Source organism: Geospiza fortis, unplaced genomic scaffold (genome assembly GCF_000277835.1).
Source record: "Geospiza fortis unplaced genomic scaffold, GeoFor_1.0 scaffold81, whole genome shotgun sequence".
Lineage (NCBI taxonomy): Eukaryota > Metazoa > Chordata > Aves > Passeriformes > Thraupidae > Geospiza > Geospiza fortis.
Genome location: NW_005054318.1, coordinates 1,666,770 through 1,677,525, shown reverse-complemented (window position 1 = coordinate 1,677,525; position 10,756 = coordinate 1,666,770). Strand labels below are relative to the sequence as shown.

At 35.3% G+C, this 10,756-nt stretch overlaps 1 protein-coding gene across 1 annotated transcript in view; it reads right to left on the bottom strand.

The window, feature by feature from the left end:
- WDR35 (WD repeat domain 35) overlaps positions 1 to 10,342 on the bottom strand; it is a 41,961-nt gene extending 31,619 nt beyond the window's left edge. Inside the window, exons 1-8 of the mRNA XM_031056453.1 lie at positions 10,225 to 10,342; positions 9,310 to 9,381; positions 7,889 to 7,981; positions 6,661 to 6,789; positions 6,312 to 6,445; positions 4,535 to 4,700; positions 4,293 to 4,438; positions 2,156 to 2,281 (exon numbers count right to left, since the gene is read on the bottom strand). Coding sequence (XP_030912313.1) covers positions 2,156 to 2,281; positions 4,293 to 4,438; positions 4,535 to 4,700; positions 6,312 to 6,445; positions 6,661 to 6,789; positions 7,889 to 7,901 — 714 coding nt within the window. The 5' untranslated portion in view covers positions 7,902 to 7,981; positions 9,310 to 9,381; positions 10,225 to 10,342. The remainder of the gene's footprint in view (positions 1 to 2,155; positions 2,282 to 4,292; positions 4,439 to 4,534; positions 4,701 to 6,311; positions 6,446 to 6,660; positions 6,790 to 7,888; positions 7,982 to 9,309; positions 9,382 to 10,224) is intronic.
- Between the last annotated feature and the right edge of the window lie 414 nt (positions 10,343 to 10,756).

The window sequence follows — 10,756 nt, the reverse complement described above, 5'->3', positions numbered from 1 at the left end:
TTCAGCAGGTATTCAGAAATACCCAGTGTGATGATGGTTTTTGCCATGAAAATGCTTGCTTTGTGACTACTGATTCAGAAACCTGAAGTTCATTTCCCATAGGATATACAATAAATACCTTAAACAGTGCAATTCCAGAGGCAGGCAAAAATAAGCAATTATACAGGAGCACTGTAATAACTCACATCACCTGTTCCATATTAGTACCATGAGAAAACCCCTCCCTTCCTCCCAGAAGAATGTAATTATTCCTGTAACAAGTAGGAGAAAGGCAAAAAGGCAAAATAAACAGAACATACATGAGGATGCATTTTATTGCATTCGACTCATTTAAAGTTCAAAATATAATGATGAAAATCTTTTCTAATAAAACAGAATCAGAAAATAGGAAGGAGGTGAATCTGTCAAATAAATGAGACATAAAGCAAAACACTTAAAGATGATGATGTAATTGTAGAAAACCTAATAGAATTCTCTGCATCAGCACCTACTAGAGAGGGAGAAGAGAAAGCTTATTAGTGTTGGCAAGAGAGGCTCCCACACTCCTCAGGAAATGAAACCAAAGTGATAAATCACAGCATCAACAGAAGAACTTCTAGAATAGACCCACAGACTCTATAAACTAGTATTACAACTCCATGCAAACTATGAATAGCTTAAAAAAAGTACAGCTCAATTCATAGTTTTTACTGACACGTTAATTTAAAGCCCCCTTTCTCTTATTATGGCTTATTGAAAAAGAGAAGAAAACAGATTATTCAGTAGATTGGTAATGTGATATTAACTCTTCATCTCCAGGTCATTAATTCCAATCCAGCCTAAGATAATTACAGCTTTGAATCACTCCCATTTAATGACTGTCACCTTTTAGAATACGTAGCTCCTAAAAGGGAGTTACTTGTATTACCAAAACACAGCAGAAGTATTTATTAAAGGAAAACATTTATCATTCACCATAAAAATATTTAACATTGAAATAGAGTACACTACCAACATATTAAGTTTATTTGCTGCAGAAATAAATTAATTTGAACATATCTCTTTCCTTTTCAATTGTGCAAAATGGAAAAAAAATGAGCTTACACATGCAGTTCCTAAAACTAAAGTTTCAAAGTATTATTAATTTGCAAACTGTGCCAGATCTTAAAACACACATGGTCTCCTAGATACTGATGAGTTTAAGAAAAAGCAACAGGCCTGTGTTCCAGCTGTTGCACATCTCCCAGAATAAACATTAGGTAGCATTTCCTGCAAGACTGATTTCCAGCTCAGATTTCCAAAGTCTTTTCCAGAATATTTACAACAAACTATTTGAAAATGCTTCCTAGCAGATTTGTGTTTACAACTCCCTGACCAAAATACATTTCAATATAGCTGCAGGATGTTCCTCACATTGCACTCTCTCTAATTACAGTGGCTACACACTGATGATTAAAGAACATATCCTGTGCTGTGAAAAGAAGTATACAATACTCTATACTGGACAGTAATTGCTATTATTTGTTAAACTGTAAATTTAAATGAAATAGTTCTAACTCCTAAAAAAAGACAACAAATGAAAAAACTCAAGTGGTAAACAAGATAAAACATTATTTAGAATTATATGAGACACACTTGTAAGAAGTATATTGGGCATTGAAATGTAAACAGGAAGTTCATCTATCAGGTTGCATTCAATCTTATTGTTCAGGTGTCTACACAACTTTCCAGGCTCAAATGAATAATTCACCACTAAAAAAAATGGCAGCAAAGTAAAGCTCAGACAATTCCCATCATATGACTCAGCCCAAGCTAGTTAACCAAACAGCAGTGAAAACACAGCAGCCTTACCTAATGACATCCTCAAGTCCTACCAAATTTAGAATCATGCCCAATTGTTTCCTTATTGTGACAATGAAACTCCAAATGCATTGTAAGGCAACGGCTAAGTCACTGCATCACCAAGACCCTGACATTCCACTAACACTGCAAGTCAGTAGTGTTGATCAAGCTGCAATCTTAAGCACTAGTTTCATATATATACAAATACACACACATATATGTATGTATGCATGCATGTATGTATATTAGAGCAAGCTACTTTTTCAACCTGATCAGAAAGAGAATAAGTAACAGGAAACTAATTAATACAATTAAGTTTCACATTACTACATACCTTGTAATGTGGACGAATGTTTGCAAAATATATGTAATGATCAACAGCCAGTGCAATTTTCAGTCCACCTCCCTCCCAGGACAAGGAAGAGATCTGTTTGCCAGGAACTTTCAGTGTACGTAAGTGCTTGGTTAGAACAAGGAAAGAAAAAGATTTGAATTTATCACAGAAAAGCCTCTCTAAAATACATAAATGAGAGTTTTGATAGTTGTTGAAAAAAACCCTATAGATATTCTTTGCAGTACCCCATAACAATTCTCAAATTGCAATACATATGCAAAGAAAGAGAGATATTTAAGATGTACACCATAATGTGTTCTTTCACCTCAGGTTTGGTTTGTTTTTTCATTTGAGCTTTATTTCTCCAGAGAGAAAGAAACAACAGGACTCAGTGATAGCTCAAGCCTGAAGAAATAAACAGTAGATAGAGAATGACAGTATAAACATTATTCCCTTTGGTTGGTAATTTGAATCACCTTTATGATTTCAGTCACAATTAAAACACAGCAGTAGCACTGATCCTGACATGCCTCAGAAGTTTCACTGACACTGGCAGTGTATCAGTCAGCTCATGTACAACACTCTTAACTACAGCTGATAGCTTAAACAAATAAAAACATATCTCTGCTCAATGCGAAGAGCACACAATTAATTAGCTGCAAAGGCACACAATTCAGCAAGGCAATGACCATTTTCCTGTTCTCTATCTCCTTTCCAAAAGAATCTAAGAAAGGCAATTGGTACACTTTCCATCTTTTTTCCAATATCTTTATTTTGCTGAAGAATTTTTAATTGGATGAAGGAAACAACTTGAAAAAAATAATGTTTTCAAAAGCTATAACCTTAGTCCCACAGAGCACTTCTTCGTGGGTACCTTTTTAGTTGCAAACATTATAGATGTATGTAGTAAAAGATACACTTATCTACTCTTTACTGTACGTTTTTGAATAATCTTAGGGTTTAAAAAATACATTTTACTGAGCAGAACATTGATGCTCAGGTCTAACTTTCCTTCTGAGTATCTATTTCGTGTCTTTGATCATCTGCAAATACCAAGTCAAAATACTGCTCACACATCATTCACAGAAAATACCATCTTCCAAAAAAGTTAAGTCCCTATCTGAATAGCAGAATGAGTACAAAACAATTCTAAAACCTGAAGAATTTACTTTGAAACACTAAATACAAAATCTGGAACACCAGTTTCAGTTAATCCAAAGGACATTAGCAACCAGAGATGCAACATTATTGCCAAAATCTTTGGTTGATTAAATCCTTTCAACTAAGGCAACACCTACAGATGATTTTGCACCTTAACCCCTGTCACAGAACAGCTCAGAGCTGGCCAGTACTTCCTCTGTACAAGGGACAAACTTCATCACACTCTGATACACAACACTAACTCACTGATTTTCAGCTATGTTACCAAGAGGGAACAGGATATTACCTGGCAAAGCAAAAATAGCACAACAAAAATATATCAACCAGTTGTCTCTCAACTATCAAACATTTAATCTACTATAAGAAGCCAGGATGGACAAAAACCATTTACAAAACAACAGCCCCAACAGCCAAATGAAGAAGTTTAGAAAAAAAATCAGCTTTTCTGAGGTTTCTAAGCCATTGCTTTTACTCATACAAGATGCCTTTTTGCCAGTTTTACTGATTCCATAAAAAGAGCAAATACCAAGTATTTAATACCAATACTCATTCACTGCTGTATTTTCAGCTTCTAATCTAGAGATGCCCAGGTCTCTTACACAGCCAGTATAGAAAGACAAGTATTTCTGGATTTGATACACAGATGTTGACATCTGGACTGCTACCTGAGCTCCAAACCACTTATCTTCCATAGTGTCATCTCAGGGATCTGGTGTTCAAAGTCAGACACCACACTTATCCCATCACTGGCGTTTTGAGAGAGGATTTTCACACTGGCCACTATGCTGCTGTTCTAAAAGGGTACATGGTCCTGTGTTCCAGATCCATGTGGCTATCCCAGATGGATACCTCAGAGCACTAAACACCTACATTTTGGCACCCAAATTCCACCAGTAATGACCCTGTAGCAAAACATAATAAAATTTAGAAAGAAAAAAAACCCCAAACATTTACACTATGTATCAAATATTTTTACCTCACCAAAGGGAGTGTAGAATTGCACAACATTGATATCTTTATCTTGAGAAGCTGCTTTGAGGGAGCCTGCCAGCGCCAGAATGCTTCCATTGGAATTCCACTGAATACACACTACATTGATACCAGCATCAATCAAAACAGGATCTAGTTTTTAAGGAATAAACATCAAGAATATCAACACAAGTAGACATTTTGGGTCAAGGGAAGCTCAGTAACTTGCACCCTACATTTTGTACTTACTGTAGTCATTCTCATCTCTCATTATCTGGCATCTCCCATTGTCATAACAGACAGCAAGGCAAGGGCAGTTGGGTTCAATGTAGCCTTGGGTACCGTGGTACCAGTGTATCCCAGCAATGCTGAAGGCTCCAGTTAAATTCACCAAACAGCTCAGCTTCATTTTCACCTGCACAGGAATGGTTAATTAAAGCCATATAAAACATATTATTTAAAGAATAATTTAAATCTCTACTGATACTTGCAAAAGACAAGACATCTAAGCAAAACTGTTTTGCTGTCCCAAGAAAAATGCTCAAGTCCTCAGAATTTTATGGGTTTGAAAAACTTTCTTATATAATCAAAACCAGATCAGACATACAAAAACATACATTTTTAACTACAAAAAAGTATCCTAATGTTGGCATTTTCCCTCTTTGAAAAGTAACTTAAAAACAAAGAAAACCAGCAACATAAAAAGGCCACCACTGACACATGTACATAGACACAAGAAACCCCCTGGAACACAGAAAAAAATACTTATTATTTCAAACCATTCATAGGCACAATATTTAAAAAACAACAAAAGAAAACCCAACAACAGCAACATCAACAAAAATAACAAAACAAAAAAACTTTTGTTTGCTTTTTCTTGACTAAAGTTTACTGAATAACATCTAAAATTAATTGGAAAAAACTAGTGTCCAAATTAGAACACCAATTATGAGAACTTTTGCAATAACTAGCCCAGAACACCTGGTAACACAAGTAAGGGTTTGTCTGAAAGATAAGCGAATTCCTGAATCAATTCCAAGAGTAATGCCAGGTAAGTAATGGCAGAGAGGGGGAGAGGGAGAGAGAGCACAACCATATATGCTGTTGATATGGTGGGGGAAATGACAGCAAATTATTTAAAGAATTTCAGTAATTTGTAGCAGTTGGAAATACCATGACTCACACAGTGAAAAGAAAGAAAGATACAGTGGGAGGATAAAGAAAAGAAAACAGGAAGGGTAGCAGATACTTTTTTAGGAAGGTAATGGAAAGGAGAAGAAAATTCACCATATTAAGCATCTAAAAGTTAAAAACATAGTCGCAAATACATAGTTTTTAAAGTCTGTATTTTACCTAGCATTTTGTTTATAGTCATATTCCAATACTTTAAGTAGACATAAATAAATAAATAAATCTAGGTTGCAGGAATTCGACAATATACTATAGTTATTTCCTTTTATTTTTCTACTCACTACCAGGATTTCTCTAAAGAATAATAGGAGCAATAGGAAAATAAACTATTGTTTTTTCTAAAAGCCTGCTAATACTTTAGAAAGCAAAAGCTGTAATAAGTCAATATCCTTTAAGCCAGCATTAGTTCCTCCAAATAATGAAAGAAGGAAAAACAAAAACAGCTAAAAAATATTAAATCTGACCTATCATCACAAACATTGAAAGTAAAGATTTTCAGATGTCCTGAAGAGTTTAACTCAATTTCATCAGTCTGACCATTCCTACTTCACATTTTCAGTGACTATTGCAAGGCTGAAAGGCATTAGTTGATGTGATAATCATTTAGCTACCAAAAAAGAAGTAATTATAATAAAAAGCTGCAGAACTCTTGAATAAAAGCTCTGTGCAGGAGGTTGTCCAGTTCTCAATACTGATGTCCACCAATTAAATAAACATTAATAAACTAAAAGGAAGTGAGCTTTTATGCCTATTGAAGTAAATTATAATCCTTATATATAATTATTATACCCTGATATTATAATTATAATCTTTAATTATACCACAATGAACTTACAATAAAATTTCCCTGATTGTCATAAATGTGAATCTCTCCATTTGACATTCCAAAGAGTAAAATTTTGCTATTGGAGGACCAGGCGACGTGGCACAGGTGGGTGCCTTTCAAGTCTTTTCCCCAAATGCGATTGCCTGGAACAAAACAATGACTGCACTTAATAAATATACCACAAAATTAAAAACAGGATGCAAGCTACAAATGTAAAAACTAAAACAGCTGAAGTCAAAGCAACAATTAGTAAGTAACTATTAATTATATTTATCTAGAGAAACAGAGCCACTGTGTATATAACACTACAAACAAATTTGTGTGATAGCACAACAATTAGTAGGGCTTAAAATCTGACCATCCACTGATCCAACAATCACAGCTCCATCTTCATATACAATACAAATCTTCTGTCCATCAGCATTCCAGCTCATACTGCGAACCACTGATTTATTTCTGTTGTTAATCATCTCTTCATACCAAGAACCTATTAGAAGTGAAAGAAAAACTGAGTTACACTTGTGATTTGATAAACCTCTAGAGGATTAGGACTAGGGTCCATGCTAATCACTGAACTGCCCTTGCAGTAAAAGCCTAGCAAGACTACAGCACAGTGTCCCCAGAAGACACAGACACAGCTACTGTGAAACCCAGTGCTCCCATGGGAGCTGCTCATTCCCAAAGCCAACAGTGATGAATGAGGACTCGGCAAGGGGAGCCAAAGTCCAAGAGGGGCCTACAGAAAGAGCTTTGTGCTTCAGGAATTTCAGAACTGACAATAAAATAGGAAACATAAACAGAAGGAACAACTGGCTTCGCTAGGAATAGGTAATAAGTAATTTACTGATTATTTTCCAGAATTAACAGATTATTTATGTGACAGTAGCCACCATGTATCAGCCAGAAAGACTTTTATTCTTTACTCCTGAAATGAGAAGAACAGCTAAGATTTTGTTTCCATTTTTCATTAAACTAAAATTCCCAAGAGAATAGGAAAACCTTTTATTTTCTTTTTCTTTCCCACATGTGTTGGAAAGTGTTTACCTTGATGTGAGGTTTGCTGGCTTTTAAATGAATTCCAGTGAACCACAGTATATGTGTGTGTGAAAGGGTCAAGAGCAATAAAAGATAATTATAGTCATACACTGGTTAGTCATATTGGTTCACTACCTTAAACATTTCTAAAGATAGGTTTTACGAGAGTATTTAATTGATGCTTTATGCAGTGTTGATAAGTTCTTGTAGTCTACTAACATGTTTGTGCTCACTGCACAATATATTTTTCATATTGTATTCCAAGCAACAGAGATAAAAAATTCAGGGCAGTTTATCAAGCACATGGCTAAGTACTGATATCTTCATCTATGGTAGCTCTGCAGGACAAATGCCTTGTCTCATGTGACTACACTATAAAAAATAGAGACAAATATTACAATAAAACTTGAAAGTAATTTTAAAACTATTTTAAGCTATACAATCTGCAAAATAAAAACTCTGAAAAAGAACAGTAAAAACTGCAAGTGAGGGAAAAAATATTTCTCATGACACAGAATATTATGCCATCTCATGTTTATCCTGCAGAATACCTCTGTACATCATCCACACAATGATGAGGCCATTTTGATCGCTGGTAGTCAATTTTTGATACTGTTCATTCCATGTCACAACCTGCACAAAACCTATAAAGTGATAAAAAGCTTTTTATTGGCATTATTTAAGTAGTTAATAAAAAATACAACATACAACTTAATCAACCTAGAGCTTTTCAGAAATTTACATTGCTGACTTGGATTTAGTTGTAGGCTTCTTTCAGTGTTACTTATTTCCTCTTTCAAAATTCTGCCCAAGAGCTCCTTCTGCTTCTGAATTCACCCACTGGAGTAACATCCTCTCCAAATCCTGCTCATTGTTGATTCCACACCCAAAACTCAAATCATGGTTTTGCAGTTTCTGACCACCTCTGACACGCTGGGTCACTGACCCAATTTTCCAGCTGTAGGAAGTTTGGGGTTTTTCTTCCTCTTAGTAGTCTGATCCTCACTATTGCTGCACTTTTAAAACATCATCTCCCTGACAATTACCCAAAAGAGCACTCTACACATAAATCCTTCAGATCCTCAAGCTTCATATGGGATCCCACTCACAAATATTTGAAACACGTTTGAACTTTTATCAGTTCCATACTGCAGATCAAATTGTATCACACTTTTTCCTCCCCTCACTGCTCAGTACCCATTTTCTCTGTATTTTTTCCATTTTTAGTGTTTCAGTCAAGAACATTATCAACAGATGCAATCAAAGATTCTCAGGGATTTCTAAGGTAATAGTAATCTATTTCAGAATTGAAGACATCCATTCAAAGTATCAACTAAATCAATTCCTCACAACTAAATTGTTCCAATCCTACTTAATTAAGCCCTTAAAATAACCTGACTCTTGGCAGATTTCAACTGCAAGTCCTCATAAAGAAGTCCACTTCCTCAAATAATGCAAGGATTTTAGCATCCTCTTCATATCCCATTGTCCATGGCTGGTGACCATCCATCATTTCTCATGTAAGAAGTCCAGTCCTCCCTAATTTTGCTGCATTCAGTTTTTACTTTCACACATTATACTTCTCCAGCTTGCTTTCTAACCTCTCTAAACTTTGTCTGTGCACTGCAGTCCATGCATATACACATTCTGTAATTTGTCAATAAAGGGAAAAATTACCATATATTTAACACAGAAATCAAGTTTACTGAACCAATTTTCATTTCTTCAGAAGAAAATGGAAAGCTACTGTAACAGTAATCTCACAGACATTATTAGAATGAAAACTCAAACAGCCTTATCCAAGATGTCATCGTAAAAATATACAGTCAAGCTGTTATATACCATGCTGAATGCTCACAACCTTTATTTTGGATTTACAATACAAAGTTATTCCAAAATTACTTCATCAGCTTCACAAAATCTTGTGTTTCTATTCTAACTAAAAGTAGACCAAATGCCCAAATACACTTACCACTATGACCTTCCAGAGTTTGAGTTACAGAAATGTTGTTAGGAGCTGCTAGTCCCTTTATCTTTGCCTCATCTAAAAAGTAACAGAATTCACTATGAAAATAAACCTAACAAAGCATACCTGTTACCGTGTTTCTATGAATACTCAAACTGTTATCACAATTTACATAGATAAACTGAACCACTTAAAAAGAAGCACATAATAACTGCAGGATGAAATTTCCACCCCTCAGTTCCATGTGTTTGCCATTCACATCTGTCATCCAAATTGATACGTGCCTTATGGTCTAGCAGTTTTTCAGGGAAAAAAGCCAAGAAAATAAACAAAAACAAACAAAAAAAATAAAAACAACAACCAAAACAAAACAAACCCCAAACCCCACAACAAAATCTATGGTTATCACATTTAGTTACACTCAGAAAAAAAGTTTTAAAATTTTTGAAAATGGATTTTGCTTTTCCTGGAAATACTTATTTAAAAGAAAATACACAGCTTTCTCCATAAAATAATTAAGATGGTAGAAAATATTCAAATAAAATCAAGAAATAACAAAGTAAGTTCCAAAATAAAGAGGAAGCCTACACAAAAGTAATTAATTATATGCCCTGAAAAAAAAAAAGGAAGCAGCACTGAAGAAAACTTCAGCAGATATAATGGGTAGACAAGTTATTTTTGTGCCAAATAAGACCAGCTGGAGAAAAACTATAGTATACATAAGTATAGTATACATAAGACAGTGATGAAAAAATTTGATGTTAGAAGAAATACAAAAATAGCTATGTACAGATTCAAAACATATGCAATATTGTCAAGTAACTTGGGGAAGAAATAATGCTTAAGTGTGGTGGGTTTTGTTCTTAAGATTAAAAAAAAAAGAAACAAAAACAAACATACACACACACACACCCCATTTACCTGTTTGTGTTTCTAATTTTATAACTTTCAGTAGTCCATCCTCTCCACCACAGGCTATGAAACCTTGTGTCTTATTCCAGGAAATACATTTTAATCGAACATTACCGGGAATTGCAATCTGAAAAAGAAGTATTTTGTATCTCTACACAGTTGCAATAACCACGTTTTATTTTACATCGTCTACCTGAACACCTCAGAGGCACCTACAATAGCACAAGAGACAAATTTATTTCTATTAACAGACCCGTACATGCAAAAAAAGAGAGAAGACAGAACTGTAAGCACTAGAGAAACTGCGCCACCCTCAAGCAATTGAACTCGTGCAGTAAATAATAATAACAGGACACCTTCAAAGGTGTGCTGAGCAACAAAAACAGGTGCCAGGGGTCACACAGTGCACAGGGCTTCGGTCTCCAGCGGAAAAGCCGCGTCCAGAGCCTGTCGGGGGAAACACTGCGGAGCTGCCGGAGCAGCGGGACACTGAAGAAGCCCCAAGCCAGGCCGAGGGAACCGGCGGGGCAGAGGGGGGCAG